Source organism: Camelus bactrianus, chromosome 35, assembly GCF_048773025.1.
Source record: "Camelus bactrianus isolate YW-2024 breed Bactrian camel chromosome 35, ASM4877302v1, whole genome shotgun sequence".
NCBI lineage: Eukaryota > Metazoa > Chordata > Mammalia > Artiodactyla > Camelidae > Camelus > Camelus bactrianus.
The window spans coordinates 30003871-30031664 of record NC_133573.1 but is presented as its reverse complement, the minus strand read 5'-3'; the positions used below and the strand labels follow the sequence as shown (position 1 = coordinate 30031664).

The 27794-nt window shown below is 54.2% G+C and overlaps 1 protein-coding gene, 1 long non-coding RNA gene and 1 other non-coding gene across 7 annotated transcripts in view; 2 read left to right on the top strand and 1 right to left on the bottom strand.

Annotated features, from left to right (window-relative positions):
• Nucleotides 1–2936: 2936 nt before the first annotated feature.
• LOC123618969 (uncharacterized) lies at nucleotides 2937–6377 on the bottom strand. 2 transcript variants are annotated; one of them, XR_006727461.2, is made up of 2 exons: nucleotides 5613–6377; nucleotides 2937–3657 (listed from the first exon to the last, which is right to left on the bottom strand). It is a non-coding gene; the product is annotated as an uncharacterized LOC123618969 (long non-coding RNA). The 2 variants fall into 2 exon arrangements; XR_012504270.1 differs by lacking the exon at nucleotides 5613–6377 and adding an exon at nucleotides 4763–4897.
• PFKP (phosphofructokinase, platelet) overlaps nucleotides 4981–27794 on the top strand; it is a 48724-nt gene continuing 25910 nt past the window's right edge. Inside the window, exons 1-3 of one of the 4 annotated variants that reach the window (XM_074358330.1) lie at nucleotides 4981–5198; nucleotides 15500–15573; nucleotides 26014–26091. In XM_074358330.1, the coding sequence (XP_074214431.1) occupies nucleotides 5084–5198; nucleotides 15500–15573; nucleotides 26014–26091 (267 nt within the window). In that variant the 5' untranslated portion in view covers nucleotides 4981–5083. The remainder of the gene's footprint in view (nucleotides 5199–15499; nucleotides 15574–26013; nucleotides 26092–27794) is intronic. The other 3 variants (XM_074358328.1, XM_074358329.1, XM_074358331.1) reach the window with 3 other exon arrangements.
• On the top strand, nucleotides 13785–13891 carry LOC123619109 (U6 spliceosomal RNA). Its single transcript, XR_006727647.1, has one exon. It is a non-coding gene; the product is annotated as a U6 spliceosomal RNA (small nuclear RNA).

Here is a 27794-nt window from a genome sequence, read left to right as displayed (position 1 = left end):
CAAGAGGAAGACCAGCAGCCAAGCAGCCTGGGAACGAACGGCACCTCTGGGCCAGCACCCAGCCGCCAGCGGGGCACAAAGGTTTCTGTGTGCAGCTCCAGCAAGAGAGCCTTGGGGAGCAAATGTGTTCTAGCCAAAGAGGCCAAGGTCAGGTGAGGCCACGTCCTTGCCCTCCGGGGGACAGGGGGTGAGGCCCACGGGTTGGGGGAGTGAGAGCAGGGATCCGTTGGAGAACCTGAGACTTTGACCCCCCGAGCAGGGCAGACCTCCCTCCCACATCTGCAAAGACCGGGGCCCCTGTGAAAGCTGGAGATTCAAGCTGCTGACTATTCTGAATAGTGAGCTGAATCCTCGGTGATCCCCACAGCAAGATGAACTGTCTTGATGTTTCTAGTGACCAGTTACATTGTCTCCAGGATAACTTTGTTTTCCTTGCTAAGAGCCACCCTCCCCCCATCTGTTTCCCGCCCTTCTTACTGGGTCCCCACTCAACTGTTTTAATGGTAGAGGTGAGAGCGGCCACAGGAAGCAGACGAAATGGGTGAGAATTTGCCAGTGGAGCTGGACCGGCGATGCTGAGACAAGAGAAAGGAGGGGGCACAGCAGAGAAACATCCCAGGTCAAGTACAGGAGCTTCCATCCTTCATCAGCAGCAAGACGTCCAAACTCAGGCCTGGATTCCCAAGTCCTAGGCCTTTTCCATGACCCACCAGTCATGCAATTAATTTGGGATGGGGGTTAATAGATGGTTTCATTTTTTCACTACTGACAGACAATCTGCCAGATCAGAAGTGAATGGGAACCGTGCGCAGGGGACAGAAAGCAGAGGCAGACGGCATCACCGGTCCTGGGAGGAGATGAGCTCTTATAAAGTTTACACCCAAACAGCATCTACAACTCCTGCTGCGCACGTGCTGGCCTGGGCCCCCAGCCCATGCACGGTCCCTGTGTGCTCGTCTGCAAGCTGCAAAAACACAGCTGTTTGCAGCTTTGCTTTGGGATATTTTGGTGAGTTCGCCCTTGAACACTGGCCAGGAACCACGTCAGTTCAGATATAGAAGTGAGGAGCTTCAAGAGCACGTCATTACAAGAAAATATTTATACGTCTGTGTGTGTAGGACTGAGTCACTTTGCTGTACACCTGAAACTAACATTGTAAATCAACTGTACTTCAGTAAAAATTTTTTAAAAAAAGAACACATCATTACGAACCTGTAAACGCTGAGGGGGAACGCTGGTCTACGCGTAGACAGTATGCAAAATGTTATTCAGATTTAGCAGCTCACAACTAAAACACAGAAGGAACGTATGCAACCTGTGTGTACTAGTCAGGGCTCTTCAAAGGAGCAGAAGCCATGGGATATATGTGTACGGACAGAGAGTGTGTGTGTGTGTACATTCACCCCTCCCCAGGCCCTCAGTGGGTTGGATGAGACCCACCCCTGTGGGGAGGGGCTTCGTGTTACTCAGCTCCCTGACTCCAACGTTAGTCTCCTTGGAAACACCCTCACAGCCACATCCAGAAACCATGTTTTGTCAGCGATCCGGGCACCCATGATCCGGTCAAGTTGACACATAAAATTAACCATCACATGACATTACTGCTAAAAATCACCATAATTTCCTTTTCCAACTGGAAAATTCCTTTCTAACTCATTTTTCAGTAGACAGCCACCTCTCTTTTCCTCTGTGTTCTGAAGTCACACAGCAATTACGGAAGTTCTTCTGAAAGAACAGATCGATTTCTCCCACCTTATCAACACACACGCTCTCCTGTTACACCAACAGTGTTGGAAGTACAAGCAAGTCTCCCTTAACTTTTACCAACACACAAAGAAGGAAAAAGTTGTTCTCTGAGAGGCCCCAGTTCACATCCCTGATGGAATTTCCTAGAAGAGTTAAACTCTTAATGGCCACATACTTTGCAAAAATAATGAGACTGTCTTCCTTTCCAATTTTTTTCCCCAGCGTCTAGATGCTCGCCCTAACTGGTTCAGGATGACATGATTCTGCGTCAAGGTCTTGGAGAACTTCCAATTGTTTTATATATAATTCAAAGTTGAGCTGCCAGATATAAAGCAGAATTATTTTAAAATTTGGACAAGGACACTGAGAGACAACTGGAGGGCAGGGGGGAAGCATGGGTTGAAGACAGCATTTCCTAATTTAGCAAGTGGTTTCATTTATTCTCAGACTTTCCAGTGCAGGGGAGGAGGAGAGGGAGGGTGAGGCACGAGGCAAAGGGCAGATGATCTCGGAGCGCTGGTTGCCAATGAGCCCGAAGTCAGCTCAGGGGGTGGGATGGAAGGAAACTGCCAAGACGAGGGATCAGATGAGACTTTAGACCCTGGCAGACACCTTGCTGAGACCGGACCAGAGGGCCCAGCAAAGCCTGCCTGCTCTCCCCACCCTGGAGTGACATTCCTATGATGTGAGTAGGAGCCACAAAAGCTTGGGGTGAATTTTTTAGGCAACAATAAAGAACTAATGCACGTGGCAGGTCCTGCTGGAGGTGAGCCGTGCGGTCCACGTGGCATGTGAGTTTCCCTCCTGTATCAGAGGACTCGCTTCTGAGGCCAAAGTGTAAACTAAAAAAAAAAAACAAAAAACAAAAAACCTACAACTCCAGGTGAAGAACTACTAAACTACATGTACTGCAAAAGAAACAGAAGGGAGTATGTCTTTCCATGGCACCTGTGGCATCAATATCTCACATCCCGAGAGACTGAGCGATGGGTCAGAGCTCAGGAGCAGAATGGGAAAGGAGGAGGAACTACCTGTCTGAACCACAACGCTGCCTGAAGCCTCCGTAGCTTTTGCCAAACAGACATCACCTCGGGGGTCTGACAGCTCTAAACTTTGTTTTCCATTATCTATGATATTTTATTCCCAAAACAATACTCGTTCATTGGAGGAAAAGACAGACAATACCCACATTAAGCAGAAGAAAGGACATTAAAATGTCTAGATTTATTGGCATCTATCTGCACGCACGTGTGCACGCACAGGCCCACAGAACTTCTGACCCTCTTCGTCTAGGAATGTATCCTGAACACATTTCCGTGGAAATGGGTATCCGTCTTCATAACCCTAACAGCACTAGAAAATCCGGCATCCATTTGTCTCATTTACTGACTTGTTTGGAGTCTAACTTTGTATCTACTGTTTTCTACAATACAGACAATTCCACGCCCAATGGCCAACTGTCTAAATTACAAAAATATCAATTTTATAAGAAGATGAAGGCTTTGGGGCAAAATAAAATTCCGTGCGCACCAACTTTTCAAAGTGTAGAATGCTCTAGAAAGGGAGGGGTGACCCTAAGGCACAAGTCCTGGGCCTCGGGCACCTCTGGAGGAGATGGGCAGAGCCTGGCTCGGCTCTCCGGCTCTGGGAGAGTGAAGGACAGACACCCAGCGTTCTCCCCGCACCCCTGGCTCAGGCTCAGTCCATCACAGGTGTGTTCAGGCTGTGCCGCCGTCAGAACCGGCTGGGACTTGTTACTCGTACACATTTTCTGGCAGGACTCCCAGAAACTGGACGTTGGTGATTCTGGCAGAGCGGGGAAGACCAGGCCAGGTGATTCAGATGACCATGGGCCTTTAGAAGTTGCTAGATGTCCTCTGGTCTTGTCCACAGCGGGTATTTATTTCTCTTCTGCAATAAATTTTTGATGCTCGGAGGAATGAGCGTTGAGGATAAAGCAAGCCCCCCACGAACGTGCGCCCACCCCACCTTCCATCCAGGGCGACACCGTTCGTGCCAGACCGGATGGCCTTTACTTCACCTCTCCCCTCTGCATCCACTCGACGCACATGCGTTGCGCGTCCAGCAGGAGGCACTGTGCTATCCTCACTGGGAACCGCTGAGGGGGCCGCTTATTAAAGTCTTTTCTGGGTGTGGCTGTACCCCAAGCTCAGCGCTGGGAGCGCCGCGAGGCCGCGCCCCGAGAGGCATCCGTCCGCACAGTCGCAGCAGGGAACCCGCCTAGACAAGCTTCCAGAAAAGCCGGCTCCTTGCTCATCCGTCACCCAGGACGTTAGACGTGAACGCCTCAGTCCAGGGGTCACCAGGGGAGCCATGAGAGCATCTGGTTGGCGACACCGCGGTTCCTTAGCAAGCAGTTGGGTCTTATCGCCCCGCCGAGACTCTCCTGCCCTTCTCCTGCCCCTCCATTCCCCGCGCCTGGCCCGGTGCGCGGGTGTCACCAGGGTCCCCTACGGCCACGTTCCTTCGTCTCCTCGTGCGCCAGAGCCCCAGTCGGGGGACAGGACCGGCGCTTCGTCATCGCCCGCCAGCGACGCCCACGTTCGCCCACCGACTGGAGGACCCGCTCGCGCATCCTTCCTCCCTGACCTCAGGCCGGAGGAAAAGCTGGGGCGCCCGCGGCTGGAGCACTGCCCCTGGAAGGAATCCCGCGCGCCCCCCCGAGTGCCTCTGAGACGGTTCGGTCCCCGCAACTGCCGCGGGCCCGGCGCCACCGGCGGCGCTACGCAACCCAACCCCCCGTTTACTGCGCTCCCCGCCCTGCGATACCCTCGGCCGCCTGCGACGCTCCCATAGCTACCGCGATCCCCATCTGCAGTGCTCCGCCTTCTGCGTACGCCCCCCACCTGCCGCGCTCCCCTCTCGTGATGCCCACCCCCACCTTCGGGGCACACCCTCCTGCGGTGCTTCCCCCGCCCCCACCAGTGATGCTCTCAGAACCTCGGTGGTCCCGCCCCCTATGATGCTCCGCCCACCTGAGGGGCTTCCCACCCACCTGTGGTGCTTTCCCGTCCCCCTGCGGTGCTTCCGGCCCGTAATGCTCCTCCCACCTGCGATGCACCCCCCTCCCCGGCTCAGCCTTGCATTGCTCCCCCAATTAGTGCTCCCTGCAGGCCAAGCTCCCCCAAGTGGTGCTCCCTGCAGGCCGGCTCCCCTGGCCCCGCCCGCCCCGCCGCCCTCGCGCCCCAGAGCCCGCCCTTAGCCGCCCATTGGCGCTCGCTGCGCGGGCGGAGCCGGCGGTTCCAGTGACCGCGGCGCGGGCGGGGCGCAGTGCCTGCCGAGCACCCTCCCCGGAGCGGTCTCCGGCCTGCTCGCCATGGACGACCGTGATGTCTCCCAGAACCCCAGGGGCTCCTTCCGAAAGTTCCTGGAGCACCTCTCCGGGGCCGGCAAAGCCATCGGCGTGCTGACCAGCGGCGGGGATGCCCAAGGTGCGCGACCGCCTCTCCTGGCCAGGCGCGGGCGGCGAAGGGAGGGGCCTGGGAGAGAAGGGATGTGCGGACTCCGGAGAGAAAGGCTGGGGGCACCGGGGAAAAGGATGCGGTCACCGGGGGAAGGGATTGGGTACCGAGGAGAAAGGATGGGGGATGGGGCGAAAGAACGGGGTGGGGGGCACCGGGAAAAGAGATGGGCAGAGGGGACCAGAAAAAAGGGAGGAGGTTCCAGGGAGAAGAGATGGGGGAACCAGGGAGAAACGAGGAGCAGAGGGGTACGGGGGAGAAGCCCGGCTCCCAGGAACCTCTGGGGTACCTTCCTGGAGCCGGAGCGGGTGCGGGCCGTGAAGCCTCAGAATGGGTGACTGCGCGGGCAGTGGGTGGGAGGGATATGGCAGTAGGATACCTTACCAGGAAGGTCAGTTTTCCACCTTCACGTTAATTTTTAATTGCAACGGGTGTTGGGATCACCTGGACCGAGTTCGGAGGTCATTTCTCATCCGAGTCTTAGAATGAAGCCGGACGCCCCTCCCAAACTTGGCCACAGCGCAGCCACTTCTGATGCCGCGGCTCCCACCCCAGCTCCGTCCCCACCCCACCCCCAACGTCGTGGAAAAAACCGCTGGGTCCCCGCTGCGCGTCTGCAGCCTCGCGACCCCCTCGCGGCGCGGGCCAGGTCTCCGCTGCTGTCCGGCGGGACGCGGCGGGGGGCGCACGGAGGTCCCATCCGGGGTTGCCGGGTGGCTCGGCACCGCCTTGCGTTTCCGCTGGGAGATTTTAAAAAACGGTTTTCCGCCGCTTTAATCTTCTGTCCCCTTCCGGCTCGTCACCAAACGGAAAACTGAAATGGGTCACTAGGCCCTCCCCGCCAGCCTCCCCTGGATGGGAAGGACCAGGAAGCGGGGATTCCGGGGCGTCACCAGCTCCCGGCCTGCGGACTCTAGCCGCCGCTCCCCACTCACTCCCCAACCCCCGGCCAACGTGGAAGCTGATTTTGGGGAGAAGGGGACCCAAGCTCGAGGACACATGAAGGGAATATCCCGATTTAAAGCCGGGGTGACACAGCCGCGTCCCGGGCCCCTAGCGCTGGGCGCACGTGCGGGCGCAGTGGTTCCTAGACGCTCAGGCTTTCCGACCCTGGTAAATCCCCAGGTGGCGAGAGCCAACCGCTAGAAAGTAGCTCGGCGCTGGCCAGGCGGATGCGTCCGGAGACGCCTCCCCAGCTGGGCTTTGGTTTTTATTTTACCCTCTTCCTCCTGTCCCGGATGAGGTGAAAGGCCCCGATGCCTCATTTTCGCCTGCTTTGAGGCCACACCCGTTGGAGGGATACTTAAGTGATGGGCCCGGCACCCTCGCCTGCCGCCCACCCTGCCCGTGACCTTCCCTTCGCCCTTGAGCCGGGCGGGGCCGGGCGGGTGCCGCAGGTGGGGCGCTGTGGCCCCAGCCCCGCCCGGCGCGGGCGAGTACGTGATGCGCGGCCCGTCGCCGCCCGTGCACCCCGCGCCCTAGACCCCGGGCACCCGCGTGCGGCGACCCGGAGGCGTGGGGCCGCGCTCTCCCGGGAACCTGGGTCCCCGGCGCGTGGGTCTCTTGGAAGCCCCTCCCTATCCTACTGAAGGTGGCGCTCCGGGCTCAGTCACCGCCCCCGCCCCGCCAGGCTGCCGGAGCGGAGCGGGGCTGCGCGGATTTGGTATTCTAGTAAAAGGACCCCGGTATAAACGCTGAAGAGAGAGAAGATGTGACGTGGCAAAGGCTGCGAGTGGGTAAATGGCACGGTGAGACAGATGCCATCACCCACGTTACTTAAATAAACACCGGAAGATGTGCAGGTGGGGTCGCGTGGAGTGGCGGGGGCCTCAGAGGGGCTTCCCCGTCAAGCGGCTTCAAAAGCGCGTGCGTCCGGAGACGTGGGCGAGCCCAAAATAGGAAGCATGTTGAAAAACTCTTACCCCGGGCTTGGAAAGAGACTAAAACGTTGGCACAGGAAGAGGAACTGGTCTCTTCGTCTTCCACGTTTCAAGGTCAAAGTTTCAAGGTTATTTCAGAATTAAGGTGCTCTGTTGAAAAAAATGTGGGTCATTATTTTGAGTTCAAAAGTTTGCTCAACCACCTGGTAGCTGGTGTACAACCATTGAGGCAAGAACACGGTAGACAAGATCAGCGTTCTCTCTGCTCCCTATCCTGGCCCTGGAGCTGGTGCGCAGTTACGAATAACAGAGCTCAGTAAGTCCACACCCCTTCCCGGCAGTGGAAAAGGATGCTTTGCGAATTAAAATTATATGAGAACGTGGCTTGGTCGGTGTATTGTCAGATTAATGGGAGATGGTTGTTCTCAGGAGGTGCTGCCAGGCACAGTGGCCTGATGTTCTGAACCGGGACATCTGGGCGGCCCTTGCAGAGCCCACCCTGGCCAGTTGTCTGGGCATTTTCCCCCAGGCAGAGCTGAGCCTGGTGCCTTCATTTCTTCTGGGACTTCATGCCAAGCGCCACCTCCGGTTTTGATCCAGTCTCAGACCTAATTGAATGTTTGGATGCATTTCTTTCCGAGAAAGCCCGCCTGGAGACGTGCTCCCCAGGGGACCAGTCTCGGCAGCAGGGACTTGCAGACCCCTGGAGGAGGTTGTTCCTGGGGGTGCTCTGTTGTACCCCTATTCTTCTACCATTTTCTCTTGACTCCAAATGACATCAGTGCTTGCTTTTCCCGGAGATGAAAGATCTTTGCCCACAGCTGAAGACCAAGAAGGATAATCTCAAAAGTCTTCACTTCAGGACAGTTTTCTAATCAGATGTGAAATGAGGGTAAAATTCCATGTTGAGATGATGTAGCTGCGAGTCACTGGACACATCTTATGTTCCCAGAGCTTTAAGGTTCTCCAGGCCTAATTACGTCCCTCCAAGACACGCACGCCTTCCTCTTGGAGGCGGGGAGAGAGACTCAGGGAGAGAGAAGTGACCTCGTTACGGTGACACGGCTCTGAGGTGGCGCTGGCAGGATTTAAACCAAGTTCTAAGAGATCTCAATCTCACTTTCCGGGAGGCCCTGCTGGTCAGGGGCCCTTCTCAGGCGACGCTTTAACATCTAATTAATACACAAAAGGGAGCAAAGCCCAGTTTGCTTAAAATTAGATGACTTTAAAGCAGCTTTAAGAACAGAAAATGGGTTTGCACCGTGAGAGCATCTGGGTGGCTGAATTGTTGTAACACTTGAGGCCAGCGTGATCGAGTGCCTGTTTCCGCAGTGGAATCTGTATTATGTGGTGGTTGAAAAGGAAGGAGAAGAACCCCCCCCCCCAGCTATCTTCCTGACCTCCCCAGCCCCAGGCATTAAGCAAGACTACTTCTAAGGCTGATTTTTTTTTTTTACATTCTTTGGGTCACCTCTGTTGTCACACGGAATGTCTGCAAATTTAAATTCATGTTTACTTTAACCTAAAATAAGTTCCAGGCCGGTGGACAGACTTCCCATGGCTAGATACCCACCCTCAAGCCAGCTTGTGTCACACCCCAGAAGTGACCCATCGCCTTAGACACAAGTGCAGGCCTTCTGGAGGGCCCAGTGCGGCCAAGAATGCAGAGAAATGGACCATGAGGGTGGCTGAACGGGAGAGCCGAGTCCTTTTTGGCCTGTGGCAAAGTAAACATGAAGCCTGTAAACGGAGCCTGTACAGCCCTTCCACGGACGGTAAGAGTAACCGGCCCTTAGTGAGCCTTTGCTCCGAGGCCAGCGCCAGTGCTTCCCCGCACTGACTCATCCTCATCACACACGCGAGCAGGTGAGCTTGGAGATGAACTGACTGCTGCTAGGAGGTCGGGCGTGGCTGCCGTGCGAGTGGGGCCCCGGGACGCAGGGCCATTCACCAGTGAGTCCCCGGCCCCCAGCTCAGTACGTGGCCCCCGGCAGGCACCCAGATGTCTGCCGAAAGTCTCCCTCCTGGAGTCTCCCCAAGTGCGGACCCCTTCCTTCTGCAAAATGGCGGGCGACTAGACATTCTAGCTGGCTTCTCTTCTCGTGAGCCACTTGGATGAATTAAGCCTCCACTAATCAGAAGCGCTCTTATCTGCCACAAACTAAGATTAGAACTTCAAAGTCGTCCTCAGACGTGTGAGGTGCCAGACGAGCGGAGTCGAGTGTAGATGGGTTCTCCCCTGAGCATGTGTTTCTTGAGCTCAGCCTCTGGGCCCTGCTTGGAGGTGTGTGTGGAGGGGTTCCCTCTGTGCCCACCCAGAGCTCTGCGGGCATGAGGGCCCAGCAGGTGACAGCAGCAGGCGCCTCTCCTCACGCAGCTCCGGGCCTGTACTGTCCTGGTCTGTGCATGAATGTTTTCCAGTGGGATCTCTTCCACTGATAATGTAACCATTAATTTGGCAAAAATTATTGGGTCGAGGAGGCTGAGCGTTAGAATGATGGTGTTAGCCCCACGAATGCCGTGGTGAGTCCATGCAATTGCATCCTTTTCTACAAATGCACATGCCGTGATGTGACACATTCAGATGACCCTTAGAAGCTACACATGTGGTCCTCTTTCCAAAAACGCATGCTTTCTCCCTTGGTTCCAGAAGACTCAAGGCTTTGATGCAGGACTCAAACCTTGTGTCCAGGAGAACTGGGGCTGTTTGACTCTCAGTCGGATGGGCTGCCAGAAGCAATTACCCTAGAAATGGGAGACAGGGTAGCAACAGGTTAAAGGCAGGCTCAGGGCACGAAGCTGTACACCTGCTCCAAATGTAGTTACGTTGAGTATGTTTGGATTAAAAAACAGATGGCTCTGTGCTAAGAACATAGCTGAGTTATTCTTTTCAACAAGCTCTGGACGGGGTTGTGATTCACTTGTGACAAAGCGTCTGCCAGGCCCGTTTCCTCCCACCCTGTGCTCCACAGGGCTTCGCCGCCGCGCGCTCGGTGTGCTGGGGATCGCAGCAGTTGTGCTGGTCGGGACACGGAGCGTCGGGACACCTTCTCCTCAGAACGTATTCCCCCTCCCACACCTAAATTATTCACTTTACAGGGCAGCTTTCTGGAGAGCTTTAGTAGCAAGAGCAAAATACGGCGCACTTCAAGTTTGTCTTCTGACACGTGCAGACATCCTTGCTTTGGTGCAAAGATGAAAACTCCATGAACTCAGAAAGAAACCTGTAAGAGGACTGAGCACCCGGCCTTATTTTTCAAAAGGGAATTTAAATGTTGAAATTAGTAAGGGCGTGGCTATAAGCACTGAGAAATATGCAGGGAAAATGGCTCAAAGTGGTAAAAGAAAAAAAAAAAAAAAGCCAAGTGAGGAAGTTGATTATACTCTCCAGACCACATAGGAAATAAAAGGAAACCCCAATTATTTTATTAGAAGCAACATGGTCCTAGTTTCTTACAAATTACTCGAAATTCAAATTTTATCAGAACAAAATCTCAGGAAGCATTTGGGTCCACTGCCTCCCTGATCTCAAGGAAGAAATTATCTTTTTTTTAAATTGAATTATAGTCCATTACAATGTGTGACTTTCTGGTGTACAGCATGTTTCAGTCATACATAGACATAGAAATACTTGTTTTCATATTCTTTTTCGTTAGAGATTGCTACACAATATTGGATATGTTTCCCTGTGCTATATAGAAGAAATCTGTTTTTTAATTATTTCATATATAATAGTTAATATATGCAGATCTCAAACTCCCAGTTTATCCCTTCCCACCCCCTTTCCCCCGCAACCATAAGTTTGTTTACTATCTCTGTGAGTCTGTTTCTGTTTTGTAGATGAGTTCGTTAGTGCCTTTTTTCTTTTCTTTTTTTTAGATTCTACCTATAAGTGGTCTCATATGGTATCTTTCTTTCTCTTCCCGGCTGCCTTCACTTAGAGTGACGATCTCCAGGTCCCTCCGTGTTCTGCATGGCACTGCTTTACTCTTGTTTTGGCTGAGTCGTGTCCCATAGTGAGGGAAGGAATTATCTTAATGACTGTTTCACCTGCATGATAATTTAGTAAGAAGCTACTTCAGAGTATATCACATCAAGGAAACAACTTCACAGTCTCTTCTTTTTATCGCATCCAAAGTAATTCTCTCACATTTCCTATCTCACTGTTCCCCAATTTTTTCAAGTTGTGTTTCTTTTTGGTTCCCTTAACAAGTGTGTGCATTCCCTAAGGACCAGGGTTTAAACTTTTGCAAATGATAGAGGTTACTTTCCAAACATGAAGATTCTTACTTGGTAGCAGGGTAAGTTTCACATGGAAATCATTATGCAAGTTGCTTGAAGCCCCGGGTCTTGCTGCCGAAACAAAACCGAAAGGAAAAGGAAGGAACCCAGCCATGTCTGAGCACTTACTAAAAACAGCAGCTGCTGTGCCCTGCGCTCCCCGTGGGTGGACACCGCCAGCCCCCAAGTCGAGGGGACCCAGGTCGTGACCCCAGTCGTGGGTGTCAAAGAGGTCATCGGTGAACGTTGCTTCTCCTGTGGTCCCTGCTTTTGGTCCTTGAGGTCCTTCCTTGGGGGTGCCCGCTCGCGGGGCCAGCCCCAGACAGCAGCTTGGTCCTGCTGCCCCCCAAATTCAAGCGGAGAGCTGGCCCCTCCCCCAAGCCATTAAACAAGACCTGGGGCCCAGCGGGCATTTTTCCTCCATGTTTCCTTTTGGCGTCTCTAAGGCACAGCCTTCCTACAAGAGGGAATCACGACGGCTTTTAAGTTCAAGTCAAAAAGGGAGAGTTGGGTTTGCACACCAAGTTCAACTTTGATTAGTTTTGTTCCCTTGGCTGTGAGTTTAGCCACTCAGAGCCCGATTCCCTCTTCTCCCAGCCGGCCCCGGGCCCGCGGGAAGCGAGCCTCAGCCCAGGTGCGGGGCCCACTGGGCCGTTATCCCTTACCCGTGGGTGGAGCGCGCGCGCCGCCCTGCGAGTGGGTAGAAGCCCTGAGCTCGAGCTGAGCTCAGACCCGGACGTCCTCCCCCGGGGACGGTGCTCAGGGCCCTCCCCGACCCGGGCGCTCCCCCGTACCCCCCCCACGTGGGCCTGCTGCAGGCCAAGGGGGTCCAGAGCTGGAGGAGGGCACTGGCCTCCTTCCCAGGTGAGTCGGGTGGACCCCATGAGGCAGGGGGAATTCAGGCCGCAGGGCTGGCCTGATGGTGCTCAGACCTGGCAGGCAGAGGTCACGCCGGGCAGGTTTTTATTTCCCCATGGGGTCCCCTCTGGATCATGTCCTACTTGTCACAGTTTCATTCCTTCTGCTGCCTCTTGTCCGCTTCCTTATTCATGGCTTTATGAAGACCCCCTGAAATGAGGTCCTGAGAAGCCTGCGTGGGGAGGGCAGGGGCCCAGGGTCCGCGTTAACTGTGCTTGCGTCCCAGGGAAGCCGGGTGAGCAGGGCCCCAGCATTCGGTGGTCAGTCTCTCAATTATAAGGCCACAGAAGAAAGTCCTAGAATCATGGGGTCTGTGGGCAGGGACCTTGGGGAACTGCGTTATCCATTCGGTGAAGGCCTGTGGTCGGAGGCTGCCGTCCACCCCTGGCCCGGGCTGTGAAGCAATGCAGGTGGGAGCTGCAGGGGCCGGGCCGGTGAGGGAAACGCTACCGCCAGGAGGCCTTCCTGGATGTGCCAGAGCCTGGTCGTGGAGGCTGAGAGGGGGCAGCGCTGGGGCTCTGTGGTGGTTCTCAGGGAGCCGCGGGCCGTGCTGTGTGAACAGGCATCCAGGTGGGACCCAGCAGGTAGGAGGAGCCCAGGCCACGTGAGGTCTCACCTGAGGCGTTTGGCTTTCCGGGCGGCACGGCCCTGGGGAGTCAGGGAAGGAACGCGGGCATTTTCGAGTTCGAGAAAGAAAAGATGCTAATACGGAAAACATTTCCAAAACAGTGTGCAACTGCAGCCAGCACGAGATGAGGGCAGAGCGTCTGCGGGGCGTCCGCGCCCGTCTCCGAGGGCTTAGCGCGTCATCTCTGACCTCGTCTGCAATTGTGTTTTTAACCTTGTTTTTCAGAGTTTTACATCTAGAGCAAAATTGAGGGGTGGGTACAGAGATTTCCCATATACCCTCTGCCCCTCACATGTCACACCCTCCCCACCGTCAACACCCCACCAAATGGTGCACTTGTCGCAGGTGACGCACCCACGTTGACCGGCCACATCTCCCAGAGCCCACAGTTGACGTCAGGGCTCACTCTTGGTGCCGTGCATTCTGTGGGGCTGGACCTCGTGACAGCGACGTAAAACTCCTCCGTGCTCTGCTGATTCTCCCCCTCACCCCGCCCCTGGCAACCACTGGGTTTGTTTGTTTGTTTTGTTTTTTGGTTGTTTTCTGTCTCCATAGTTTTGCCTTTTCTGGCATCTGTAATTTTTTTAACAAGAAAAATGTATCAATTACTTGTGTAAATACCAAACAAAAGAGAAAATGTGGTTTGAATCATTCTGGCCATTGTGGATGACATTAGAGGGAGACGGGGGATTCAGGGGAAATTTGGGGACAAAAATGTCAGCTTTATGAGCAGGAGCTGTCACGGGTTTTAGGAGCATCCAGCTTTTGTGCTGGAGAACAGCTGTGCTGTTCCAGGTGAGAGGATACAGGGAAAGGAGGAGAGACGGGTGAGGGTAAAAATGATTCGCTGTGCTCGCTTCGGCAGCTCCTGCACTAAAACTGGAACGATACAGAGAGGGTTAGCATGGCCCCTGCGCAAGGATGGCACGCAAATTCGTGAAGCGTTCCATATTTTTAGTTTGAGACTTACAACCGTTAGCTGCTATATATAAAAATAGGTTTAGAAAAAAAGTTTCTTCTGTAGAGCACAGGGAACTATGTTCAATATCTGGTAACAACCTTTAGTGAAAAAAAACGAAAACGAATCTATGTCTGCATATGCATGACTGGGACATTGTGCTGTGCACCGGAAATGGACACACTGTAACTGACTGTACTTCAATTTTTTAAAAAGTGATTTATTACATCTTGAAATGCTGAGTTTGAGGTGACAGACAACCAGGTCATTCAGATTCTTCATGTAAGTAAATTAATTTTGAATGTGAAGTGAGACTACCAAATATACAATGTCTACATGTGTATAGATACTAGATTACATTTAACATGAATTTATTTCCAAGATACACACCGCCGAGTTTTTCCAGCCCATGAACACTGCAGCCTTTCAAAACTGTCACCTTTCAGAGGCAGCGTTCTTATCCCGGCTTCTCAGACCTGGCTCAGCGCAATTTGGAAATTCATAACCATCTTCCGAGCGGGTTTGCCACACCAGTGCACACAGATTTAATCTCCTTGTCTGCTGAGCACATTCCTGGGACCCACAGTGGCTTCATTTGTTTCTTTAGTTTCCAGAAGCACCACTTACTTCATGGTCCATGTTCTCCAGCATCTTTAGTCCTGATGTTTTGTTCCTGAAATCTGAGTTTACGAAGGAGGCAGCATGGAACTGCTGGGGTCCCAGGAGCACTAGGCTGGATGCCCAGGGCTGCGTATTCTGAGGCTCGGGGCTGCACCCTTTCCTGGAGGAGTGGTCCTTCCTTTTCACTGCTCTCCCGACAGCCTCGCTTTATCAGCTGAGATGAGGGACAGGGTTTTACAGATGTGAAGTCCTGACCAGTTCACGCAGGTCTAGGCTATGGTTCCCTCGCACAGGTGGCTGCCCCTAAATGGTGATTCACTGGAAAGCAAAACGTGGTGTAGCAGCTTCACGAAAGGAGACCTCGCACTTCTAATTTCCTTGAAGGTCCCCTGGGGAAGAGTGGAAAATGGCCTAGATTTGTCTTGATTCGGTGTTATTTCTAGTATATTGGTTCAATTTGATTTTTCTTCTAAGAAAATTGCATGACTTGTTTTGTATTTCAGGCCATGGACTCCTTTTTTTTTTTTTTTTTTTTTTTCTCTTATACTGGTAGCTGGTGATGATTTATTTTTCATCTCCCGAGACCCGTGGCCTTTTCAGCACTGTTTTCTTTGACTTGGGCTCCCCGTCAGCAAACACCTGTCCTCTGTGTTGTTTTGCGATTAGATGGAATCACCTGCAGATTCACTCCAAACCGAGGCGGCCCGTATGCCGCGCGCGTCTGCAGTGAGGCTCTGGACTAAGAGCCCAGGCTCTTCAGCGGTGATGGCCGCCTGCGGACGCGCCCTCGGGAGCTGGTCTCTGCCGTGTGCCTTCCTCCTCCTCCTTGCGCTAACACTGGAGGTTTGTGTCGCGACCACTTTGCACACGAGGAGCCTCCCGAGAGGTGACAGAGTCCGCCCACCATCACGGCCGGTTGAACAACCCCACTGAATCCGCCCCCCGCCCCGCCCCATCAGTAACCGCTGTCCCTCCTCCTCCGCAGGAATGAACGCCGCCGTCCGAGCTGTCGTGCGCATGGGAATCTACGTGGGGGCCAAGGTGTACTTTATCTACGAGGTCAGTGTCGCGTCCCCTTGGCGCTTTCTCTGTCCCTCGGGAATCCATGCCTCATACTCGCTGGGGGCCTCACGCCTGCCCGGGGCCGCTGACCGCAGGTGGGAGGTGGCAGGTGGCAGGTGACAGGCACACGCTGGTGGCCAGCAGGGCAGCCCAGGCCCCAGGAGGGCCTCGCGGGGCATCGGGTTACACCCCCTGGTCTAGGTGCACCTGTGGGAGATTTGCATGCGCGTCAAGGGGGCGGGTTGATGAGGCCAGACACAAAGTGCCATATTGACATCAACCTCGTCTTCTGATAGATTCGTGATCTCACACTGGCCGTATTTATTTGTAGTTCTCCTCCCTTATACAAGTGCTATGCTCACTCCAAACGGGGGCTGAACTTGAGTAAACATTCAGATAAATGGGGAGAAGCAGCGCCCTGAGCTTTTCATCAGTAGTGGAAAACCCAGAGCACCTCCCTGTATCTGTTTGCACCTTAATTTTAAAATGAAATCGAACAGCAGAGACGGCCTGTTACCTCCTGCCTTTGAGGGCCTGGCCACTTAGGAGTAAGTCGTGTTTGGGGGGAAGGCATCCGTATAGTTTGAAGCACATGATTCTGTTTCCAAAACTATTAGAAAAAATAACTTACAGTTTTCAAATTTATAAAACATAACAATTATACAACACAATAAAGCTTAAACTGGAAAGAAGAGAATAGGTTTTCTTTTAACTGCTTAATTCTTCCAAAGTGACTCTTAGCATCTTATTCTGATTCCTCCTAGTATCATATATGTGAAATACTGGAGGGAAATATGCACCTGATTAACACTGTAGCAAGTGTACTTTGTATACTGTGTCTTCCAGCTGCTGCTACGTTATGACGAGTATCGATGTGTTTTGCATACATCCCACAACTCTCGCGTAAATGTCTGTATAAAACTCCACCATATCGATGTCTGAGCATCTACCTGACCCCTCATTTACTCACATTCTCACGCCACGGGGAATATTTAGGTCACTGACCGTTTTCCGACTGTCCTAATGCAGCGAGCCCCAGATCAGTCTTTTAAGCGTTTTGTGGTTTGTGTCATCACCATGGTCCCAGGATTCGGCATCCGCTGAGCAGAAAAGGGACGGTCCTCCCAACAGGTCTCAATGTGTCTCACCAGAGTGGTGGCTTTGTTCCATCCCAAGCCCACGCCGTGCGCAGAGGTGGCCCAAACCCTGCCAGCTCCGCGTGTGTGGCCCCATCTCACGGTGTCTGTTGACTGAGTCATTTTCTCCACGTGTGAAGTAGCTGCTCACAGTCTCTGCTCATTGATCCGAATGACCGTTTGTTGATCGTTTGCTGGAAAGATGCTTTTTCCTGGACTTGGGTTTGCTTTGTAAAAACTGGTTCTGCAGGTTTGGGGTTTGTATTTATCTGATTTGGGCGATGTTAAAACGGTGGGTCTCATCAAAGTCTTTCCAGAAATACAGTTTTGTCATTTTCTGTTGGGATGTTTTTCGGGTCAGACTGCCCTTGTGAACATCCATCCTGGGCCGCACCTGGCGGCCTCTGGCCCCGCCCACTGCCGTGAGCTCATGCATCTCAGCCACCCAGGCTGCAGTGGCCCACCTTACTCCGCCCTCCCTCTGCCCTTGGGGTTGCATACGTGATGGAAAGTTGATTTTTTTTTCCCACTATGGCTGGAGAGTGTGCATAGTGTAGAGTTTCCTCTGCCTTTTTATTTTATTTCACTTTGCAGAGGGGTTGCTCTGCCTTAGAACTTGAGAGCAGATACCACAGCCTGGCCTGACTGCAGTTCCTAAGGAGTGGGTGTGGTTTCAAGCACCTTCTGGGGGTCCGAGCACCCTCAGATCAGGCTTTTCTGGTGTAAGTAACAAAATGTTTCAGACTCGCTGAAGACGAGTTTCCTTAGGGTTCCGGTTTCCAGCACGTTCCCCAGGACGCCTTTGATCGCCTGGCCCCGGCCCTTCCGGTTGCCTCCCTGGTGGGGGTGCCCTTCCGCCCCTGCGAGACTCCCTTGATCTTCACCATGACCTTGCAGGTTGGGGAGCAGAGGGAGGAAGTCATTTCAGTTACTTCATTGAAGAAACAGACTTGTTGTGGGCAGTTTGCTTTCTCTGTGTCACTTCTCGTCACCGGCGGGGCTGGGATGAGAGCTCAGACCCCCACAAACCAGTGATGGGGCGTGTTTCACCCCCACACTGATGCCTGGAGACATTTTTTGATCACCCCATTATCGAGGGGCAGCAGTGCGGCTGGGCTCTCGTGGGTGGAGGAGGCCAGGGCTGCGGCCCGACGCCCCACGTCGCGGAGGGTGGCGTCTGCATGTGGCGTGGACGTTGTTGGGGGGCGGGGCTGGGGTGCCGTCGAATCTGTGGGTGTGGGACTGACGGGGCAACTGGCCTCCTGTGCGCCGTCCCTCTCAGGTGGCCGGGCGTGGTGGGGTTTTGTTTGCCTGCTGCTCCGTGTCCTGTGCTTGCCCCTGTGCTCGGGGGCTGTTTGGATGCAGGCTGACTATGCGCACCAGCCTTCGCGCATGTCAGGATGGGGAGCTGAGGTGGGCGCAGCAGGCGAGCCCGAGCCTAGAGCGCCGGGGCCTCTTTGGGGGCGCCTCGACAGAGAAGCTGGTTTATCCCCACGTTGCCAACCGGGAAAGGGCACCCAGGCCCGCTTTCCTCGTAGGTGACGGGGGTCCCACTCTGGGGCCACGTTCTTCGTGTCCTCTCTGAGTGGGGTTGAGGGGCTGTCAGTCACTGGGAGCCCCACTTCCCGCCCTTCCCACAGGTGGGCGGCGAGGAGTCCTGAGTGAACGGAGCCCGCCCCCTTCAGGGGTGCAGGGAATTCTGCGGTTCCTCCGTCAGGAAGATGCCAAAGAGAAGCCTCGTACGTGCAGGGTAGCGTCAGGATGGTTCTGATTTTCAGAGTAACCGTTTTATGGGCATTTCGGGGCGTCCGGCTGAGCGCAGCCTTCAGGGGTCAGTGCTGGGAATGACCAGAACTTTGAAGCTCTTGTGTTCGGGAACAGCCTAGAGGTGGGCACATAGGAACAGAAGCCGCCTGTCTGAAGGCGGGGCCATGCTCCTCGAAGACACCCCCACCCCAAACAGAAGCAGTTCTAGTGAACAGGGTCTGTCCTTCACGTCCCGCGGAACAGGGGCCCCCAGTGGGAGCCTCGCCTCGGGGCTGCCCGGAGCCTAGGCTCTCTGTGGGCCTCCACCCACTGACTGCACTTTGACCATGTCAACACTCTCTCTCCGAATCCGGCCACCTCTTTTTCAGCACAGGTGTGAGGGCCCTGTGTCTGTAATTCTGAAATCCAAACATCTCTCAAATCTGCCAGTTTTTCCCCGACCCGTTTAGACAACAGTCCTCAGTGGGATGTGTGCCACCCAAGCTCGCCCGTTGAGTGTGACCTTCCCCAAGAGGGCACGAGGCCTGTCCACACTGCCGACAGCATGAGGTGATGTAACGTCCTTACTGCTTCTTGAAACGTCCGCCGCCCAGATGCTGACACATGTCTCGCCCCGGGTCTGGGGAGGTGGGTGTGGACCTACGTGCATACCTGGTTGACTGGCTGGGGGTCAGCACGTTAACCTTCTGGCCCTGGTTCCTCGTCTGTCCCGTGAAAATCGTGTTTTCTCTTCCCGCACTTGGAGAAAGTCTGTGCACGGACGCGGCACGGGGGCCGTGATGCTAGGGGTGTCTGACTCCGCTGGTCGTTGCCAGGCGCAGAATCGGTGCTCAGATGAGTCACTTCCCGGTGGACCACCCCGGCACTGTGGGCGTCCTTGTGGGCCTTGGTCTGCCACCCGGGTCACGTCCTGACGGACAGGCTTCCTTCTTGACTGTGGCACCTGCAGCTGGAGGTTGTGGATGTACAGGCTGTGCTGTGCCGTTGGCAGAGCATCCCTGCCTCTGACCCCAGCAGATGTCCCCTGGCTGGAGGCCACCGTCCTAGACCCCTTGGGGCTCAAATTTAGAAGATGTTTGGTTTCATTTTTTAAAGCATCATTCAGTGATGCACATGTGGCCATTCCTAGCCTGGTTTCTGATTTCTCCTAGAGCTTTCAAGTTTCCACCATCAAAACAGTTAAACAGGTCAGCATAAGTCATTTAAACGAGGGGTGTCGGCTTCCTCTTGAGCAGAAAGGGTCTGGGAAGTGTGCTGATCAGAAAACACTGGTGTTTCTGCAGCAGGTCTGGCACAGGTTTGTTCTGCCTGGAGCTCCGGGACGAGGCTACGTGAGGTGCGTGCCTGGCCCTTGGGCGCCATTCTGGGCCGGGATGGGGCGGGCTCCGGATTAACCCGTTCTCTCCACCTCTTGGGCCGGTTGTTGGTTTATTTTTGGTTTTTCCTTTTAAGATAAGGCTTTTCCTTAGAAACTTACGAGGGCCTGCAGCTTCTTGGACATGGTGAGGGCAAGAGATGCCTTTTGCAAAAGACTCTTGCTACGGGGGGACCACCCCAGGCTCAGGTGGATCAGAAGGGAGGTGGGGGAAGTCCTGAGTCACCGGCTGATGCTTCTCGGCTACAGAAGAGGCCAGGCTGTGATTCGTTTACTACAGGTTCAAATCCTATTCGATTTTCCTGCAGGTTAAAAACAAAGTCTTTATTCTTACTACAGCTCTTTAAATGTGACTAAGTTAAAAGTCTTTCCTCCTTAAAAGAACTGTCCACAGCTTGGCTCGCTCAGGCCTGGCGCTTGTAAGTGGCAGGGCTCACCATGTCTCCTCCGCACGTTGAGGGGAGGCTGGAAGTGCCCGCTGCTTTCAGCAGTGATCTTTTTACTGTTAAAAAACAGCTCATTCCGCGTGGGTTGGAGGAGCCAGGACCTCCTACCGTACAGGACCAGGGGCGTCAGCACAAGGTTGGGAGCTCATCTGTGGTCTCCTCAGCCGTCACAGGAGGTCTGGCGAGTGGCTTTCTCGCTGGAGCCCCGGGGCCCTCTCGGACCAGCCTGCGTCCGGGCTGCGCTTGGCGGGGGCCCTGGGCTTCCCAGCCTGACATCCTGCGATGATAAACAGGCTCTAGTTGCCAGTTAATACATGGGTACCCTGTTCCCCATCCTCGCAGAAACCCTCTGTTTTTCACAAAGCACATCACTTTTCTTCTGGGATATGACAAACAGCCCGCTTTCACAACCTCTCCAGTGAGAAAGGTCACGTTGAGATCGAACAACAGAAACCTGCTTTCCCAGGGAGGGCAGCAGCGGCCGTCCTGCCCGGAAGCCGAGGCTCCAGCTGCAGCTTGGGCTGTCTCACGGCGGGTGTGAAGCTGGAGGGAGGGTGACAGCGCTGGCTTTGCCGGGAGTTCTGGGACGCTGGGACATGTGGGCAGGATGGGGGGTTAGGATGCCCGCTCTGGGGCCGTGTCTGACTTTTTCATCATTTTCTCCCCATGTCAGTGCCCCCAGACGTTCTGTGCAGGCGAGGCGAGGTGACCAGAATCACATGGTCTTGTCTCCGTGAGGTCTTACCCATGCTCTTCCAGCATTTTAACTTCCCTAAAGACAAAACTCCTTAACCACTAAGTGCCCGTCTAAAAACGGTCTTAGTGATGCTGGCAGGTACAGGTAGGCATGTCCCTGAGCAGCTGAGAGGGAGGGGTTATCGCTGGGCCCTTCTGCTAACATGTCCCTTGCTGGGCTGGTTAAGCTCCTTAATTAAGTCAACTCACCAAAGGCAGGTGACCTGGGGAATGCGGAGGGTGGGGGGACCTGCCTTCCCCGTGGAAGGCTGGCTTGTGCGCACCCGGAATCATGGAGAAGAGCAGTCACAACCCCAGGGAATTCTCTCCAATCGTGGGCCTGCCCTGAGCCAGGTCCCAGCTGGCTGCTTCCGTGGGACCTGGCTGGATCCTCCCACCACCAGCATGCCCGAGGCCTTAGACCGTCTACATTCGGTTATCGTTTTAGTGTTCAGATTGTGAGAATGGCAATCTGCCTCCCCTCCCACCGACAGCACCGTGGGCTGATCAGATAAGTTACTGTGAGACAGGAGCCCCTGGCCTTGTCCTGCTGGGTCTTCGCGGTTTATAGCTGAGCAGGAAGTGTGCATGACGAGCTTTGGCTTAAAGAAACCTAATAACGCCAGAGGGTTGAGTAAGTCGGTTTGGTGTCGGGTTTCCAAAAGCACAGAGTGCAGGGGCAGGACAGTGGGGCGTCGTGTTCTAACCTGTTCCGAACTCTGGAGTTGACCAAACCTCCCCGAGGACAAATCCTCAGGCATCCTCCCCAAAGCCAGGGAATCGGCCCTGGCGAGCGGGGGTGACCACTGGTTCCCGAGAGGAGGGCGTCCCTGCGCTTCGACCCCGGTGGGCGCGGGTGTGGAGGATGCCCATGGCCTTCCCACAGGCTCAGTGACCTCACGACTCCTAAACCTTGAAGATCACTGATGTGGAGAGCCGTCACCGCCCGCCGCCTCTGCACCCGCACCGAGTTCTGCATGACGGTGTTTACTAACCCTTGAGCGGTTCAGAGCCGACCTCGCTCTGTGCTGGCGCCCAAGCTCTATGAGCAAAAAGCTTTGCTTATTAAGGCGTTAACTTGGAAAGACCTTCACTCTCCAAGGGGCAAAAGTGGGTCTTTACTGCTCCCCCCACCCCCGGGGGAGTTTGAACCCGGCGAGAACCATGTCTGAAGGTGCTTCTGGAGCGTGCGACTGTCCAGCAGGTCGTGTCCTCTGGCCCTTGGGCTGCTCGCGATTCCAGCAGAGCTGCTGATGGAGGAGTCCGAGACACGTGAGAAAGCATCGTCCACTGGAGAAGGCTTGCGGGCCCACACCACGTTTATCATTCCTAAAAGGAAAAAGGCTCCTGCGCTGTAGCACAAGACTGCAATTTCCCTCTGGTCTTTTCGCTTTAAGCAATACGCACGAGCTCTCTCCTAAGGGAAAGCCGCCCTCGGGCGGACTGGCTTTCGCCCTGCTCAGAACAGATGTGACGGAGGCCTGAAAACGCCCCTCCCCGTGGCCCTGCCTTCTAGGCGACCGGTCTGGAGACTGCTTGTTCTGGCCTCACTCAGAGCAGTCTCAGACAGGGGGTGGGGGCCGCTCAGTGGCAGAGCCCGTGCTTAGCACGCTCAGGGCCCTGGGCTCAATCTCAGGCACCTCTGCTTAAAAAAAAGGGGGGGAGAGGGGGGTGATCATGTTTCTTGCAAGGGCAGCTGTCAGCATTAAATTAGTGTGTGTGTATACATATACACGCACATAGAGCGTATGTAATACTATGTATGTATGATTTGGCATGCAAGAAGCACTCAGGACATGGGAGCTCGTCTCTGCAGGCGGACATAGCCTCTAAACACATTAAAAAAAAAAAAAGAAAGAAAACCAATCTCAAACAAGATGTTAAAAGGCTTTCAGAGCCCCTGCCAAGCTCTTAGAAGTGATGGATTTGACGCAGCCGGCTGAGGGTCTCCTGGGTTCACCTTAAGCACCAGGGCCGAGGAGATGGTGTTCCTTCTGGTCAAAAACCGAGTGTGGCTTCAGAGGTTTTGTGGTCTGTTTTTTTAACGTGAGTCATAGAACTGGCTCTGAAGGCAGATTTCAAAAGAGACCTTGAGGAAGCATTTTGGGCTCTGGCTCCACTGGAAAAACTCCTCACCTTCTAAGGAGACCTCAGGAGGAAAACCTCGTCTGAAGCTACAAATCACAGCGCATCTGCGCGGAGCGGGCCTTCCTCAGCTGCCGGCATCTTCTGTGTGAGCAGAAGACAGCGTGACGCCGTGGCCGGGAATGGCTTTTCAAACGTTGCACAGGCCGGATGACTTTGCAAAGTAAAGAATGAGTCACTTCCTGCGGCCCGCCCGCCCGTGTGTGCGCTGAGGGCGCTCTGAGCGCAGCTCCCGCTGACTTGTCCCTTAGTCACCATCTTTATTGTAGGGGTCCAGGCTGCGCAGAGCCATCAGGTTGCTTCGGGAGGACGTTTGACTTCTCAGAATAAGTGCTGTGCTTTGTAGGACAGTTTTCCATGTTCGTACTCTGGGGGCACAGGGATTTGCAATTTTTTTTTAATCTGTATTCAAATTCTCAGAAATAAGGGAAAGGAGCTTTTCCCTTCCAGGCCTGGCGTGTGGGAAGCAGCAGATCGCCTGTGCTTCCTGGCTGAGGAGCAGGGGTCAGCTCACGTCAGTCCTGCTGTCTGTGCGGCCGAGCCGCCCCTGGCATCTCCCCCCCCCCCCCCCCGTCGCTACCTGGGTGTCCTCCTCGGAAGCGGCACATGGGGGCCTGGCCGGTTTCTTCGTTTTTGCATTCTGTTTTGTCAGAGCCTCAGAGTCGGCCGAGTTCTCCCCCCCCACCCCCCGGCTCTGCCCGCTCTTCTGGCCTGAGCATGGTGATGTCTCCTCGTTCTCAGAAGCACTCGGGCTTGGATGCTAAGACGCCACCCTTCCCTGCGGGGTGCACGTCGGCACGGTGGCCGAGGGCCTGAAACTTGGACGCAGGCGCAGGCTGCTCACCTGCTCTTCCCCGGCCTCCCGGGCTCCCTAGACGTGAACGTCCACAGCCCCACCCACTGCGGTCCGTCCACCTGGACCTTCTGTGCAGGCGGGCGAGGCTCTCCCCAGACCCGGGAGCCTGGGGCTGGGGGTCAGCTAGGGGATGACCCTGACGCGAGACTCACTCCCACATCGTCCATCTGTCATCTCTCACTTATCACCTACCGTCTGTCTGCCATCTGTCTGTCTACCTCTCTGTTTTTAATATTCTGTCGAAGCAACCCCTGGGGGGCACTTGGAAGAGGGGAGGGCATCTCTGCATTTGCTCCTGGAGCGGCAGGCTGTCTGCGGGGCGTGGCGCCTGTCTGAGGGCGCTTCCATGCCGGGGCGCCACTGACATAGCGCCTCTGATAAGCTCCCCTTCCGGAGGGAGGCCTGCGTCACGTCACACTCGAGCTTGTCACCCTCACCCTCCACGGTGACAGCCACCCTGGGACCTGCCCTTTAAATAGAATAGGCTAAAAATGTGTACCTTGTATGGTTTTCGGGAATAAGGGAGATGGAGACAAAAAGGGAAAAGGGGTCCCTAGAGTTGGACCCAGGCGTGTCTGCAGCAAGCCCCAGTGCTCCTCCGCGAAAGCACGGGTCCCGGGTGACAGCGGCCGGCAGCCCGCCGCCAGCTTCTCCCTGCTCTGGGTCATTCCCAGCTGTCTCCTGCGCCGTTGGTCACGTGCGTAACACTGGACTCCACACACGCGCACGGGCACGTGTGTATTCTTGTGCGGCACTGATGCATTATGTGATGCGTTACAGCGACGTGTGATGTGTGTGTGGTATCGGAACCGTACGTTACGTCTGTCAGTATATAAACACATACGTACAGGGGTGTGTCCTCTCGTGTCCTTTACATGACGACTGGGGAGGGAGTGAGCAGGGACTCCGGTAGAACAGGGGGCGGCCGCGAGCAGGCTCCTCGTGTGTGACGTGTGAGGGTCTGCGCCGTATGCTACGTGCACGTTACACGCGCACCGCGTAAAGCGCGTGTATGACCCGGTGTTACGGCGTGACGCGCTAGTACAGTGTTATGTGTTGTATATAATGTATTTGGATGGAAGTTTTACACTTATAAATAGACCAACTGACCCCCCCTAAAGGTGCCCGCACTGTAGGTTAGTTTTTGCACAAGACTCTATGCTCAGTGGCTGTTTCATTTTTTTTAACCTATATTCTTTTCTTTTTTAATTTCCTCTTGACCTTCAGTAACTAGGGGGAAGGAATCCACAATAATAATCTATTATGATAAACGTTTATAGATGGCGGGAGCCTATTCCCTTTCAGGGATAAACATCCTGGAAAGTGGGTCATGCAGACAGAGACGGGAACGCACGTGTCTGTAACTCTCGACGCTGTATGTCCTGCGGGGAAATCAGATGCACTTGGGGCCAAAAGGTGCTCGTCTTCGGGCTTCTGGGCAGATGTGCATCACTGTCCAGACTCCCTCAGGGACCCCTCCCCGCAGTGCAGTAAATAAAGTGTCATGACGGGAAGGTGAGGGGGACTGACTGCTGGGGAGACACCCGGCTGTGCTTCTGAGCTCGCTCTCCTGAGTGTAGACGGAGGTGCAGATCGCCCGGCAGACGGGGGCCCTCGCCGCGACGCTTTCCTGTACGTGGGGCGATCGACACCCCTGTTCTCAGCGGGCTTGTGTTGAATCACCAACAGTGTTGGGCAGATGTGCCCCTTTCCGTCTCCAGGAGCCCTCAGGCAGCAGGCAGACTCTCTTACTCCCCACAGGACTCTGGGGGAGCCGGTAGAAATCCCCATCCAGTCTGAGGTGTTGGCACCATTTTCTGCTCCAAAGGAGCGCTGGCGTCGCACCGTGCCTTCCAACCACTGGTCTCCTAGGAACTGGGGTTCACGGTCACCGGCGGTTCCGATTTGTGGAGTTTGTGGATGCATGACTGTCGCAGTGTGGTGACCCCGTCTTAAAAGCTGTCCTTCTCCCCCCAGGGCTACCAGGGCATGGTGGACGGCGGCAGCAACATCGTCGAGGCGGACTGGGAGAGCGTCTCCAGCATCCTGCAAGTGGTACGCACTGGGTTTCCGCGCTCCCGGCCTGTTCCCCTGAGGAGCCCTCTCGTTTGAGGCTTTTGTGCTTGTGCTGCAGTAATGCTTGGAAATGCGCTGCCTTGCTGGCGTCACTCTTACTTACTCACGTGGAAAGAAAGCCTCCTGAATTTGCCATTTAATTAAAAATGTTAAAGAGCTTTGCACCAGGCACACTGAGGAACTGTCCTTGCACTGAAATGTCACACACGAGAGCTGTGGTAACCGGGTACTGGCAGGGGCGCTGGCATTTTTTAGAGCAGATTCATGTAGGCGCAGCTTTGGTTTGTTGGTGCTGTGTGTTTAGTGGCAAGTCTCCATGCCTGCTGGGTTTTAGGAGTCACTTCGCAGCTGCGCACGGAAGCCCGGGGAAGGTCCCGCCCAGCTGCCTCCCAGGGCTGGGGCTTCAGTGGAAACAGAATCCCTGTCCTGGCCTGACCCAGACAGGGCTGGTTCCTCCGTGTGCACGAGGATGAAGCAATTACCACCTCAGGGGAATAGTTGCTTCCCTGGGATTTAAAAGTGACCTGCCTGAGTATTTTATGCCTAATAAATTCCTAGAGCAATGTAGCTTACTGAAGGCTCCAGATCCGTTCAGAAATAGATTATGTGGACAGAATGGACTTCATGAAAAGCTCTTTATTTGAGGTTTGAGCTTTTGAAATGTACTGATCTGTGACTATTGCATTTTTTTTTTTAATTGAAGGAACCCAAACTGGTACCTTCCCTCTGAAGGTGCTGGTGCAACAAAGAAGGGATGAAAAAACATGGTACATCAATATAAATGGAATATTACTTAGCCATAAAAAGGGACCTTCTGCAATGTAGGACCACACTGAGGACATTATGTTAAATGAAATGACAGACCCAGAAAGACCAACACTGCATGATCTCACTGAGAGACGGAATCTAAAAAAGCCAAACTCGCAGGAACAGAGTAGAATGGTGGTTGCCAGGGGCTGGACGTTTGCAGAAATGAGGAGATAATGGTCAAAAGACATAGACTTCAAGTGATAAGATGAGTTAACTTCTGGATTGAATGTGCAGTGTGATGACTGCTGTTAACAGTGCTGTGTTGCGGACCTGAGCGTTGCTCAGAGAGTAAATCTTAAGTGTTGTCACCACACACACGCGCATGCACGTGCACACGCACACGGAAGCCCTGTGAGGTGGTGGAGGTGTTAATTAACTTGGTTGTGGTGATCACGTCACAGTGTGTACCAATATTAAGTCATCATGTTTGTACCTTAAAAAATGTTAACCATGCTGTCTTACATATTTGAAAGTTACTAAGAGAGTAGGTCTTAAAAGCTCTCACCACACGAAGATACTTAATGTGGATTGACTGATGTATTAACTAACTGCAGAGCGTAATCATTTCACAAGGTTACATGTAGCAAATCGCCACAACCTGCTCCTTCAACTCACACAACGTTATGAGTCGATTGTGTCAGTAAAGCTGGGGGGCAGTGCCCTGCGGGTGTGGTCACCGACTCACACGTCTGTACTTGAACTTTTTGCTCTGTGACTCCTGGGAAGAGTCTGAAGGGAAGTTTGACAACCCTGGATACTTAGGGAGGGTGATATTTACAAAGACTCAAGACAGTATTATCTGAATTCCAGACAGTAAAGCCGTGTGTGAGGGGAGCACTTCTGTCCTGCTTTGGGTGGAAAGGTAGGAAGTT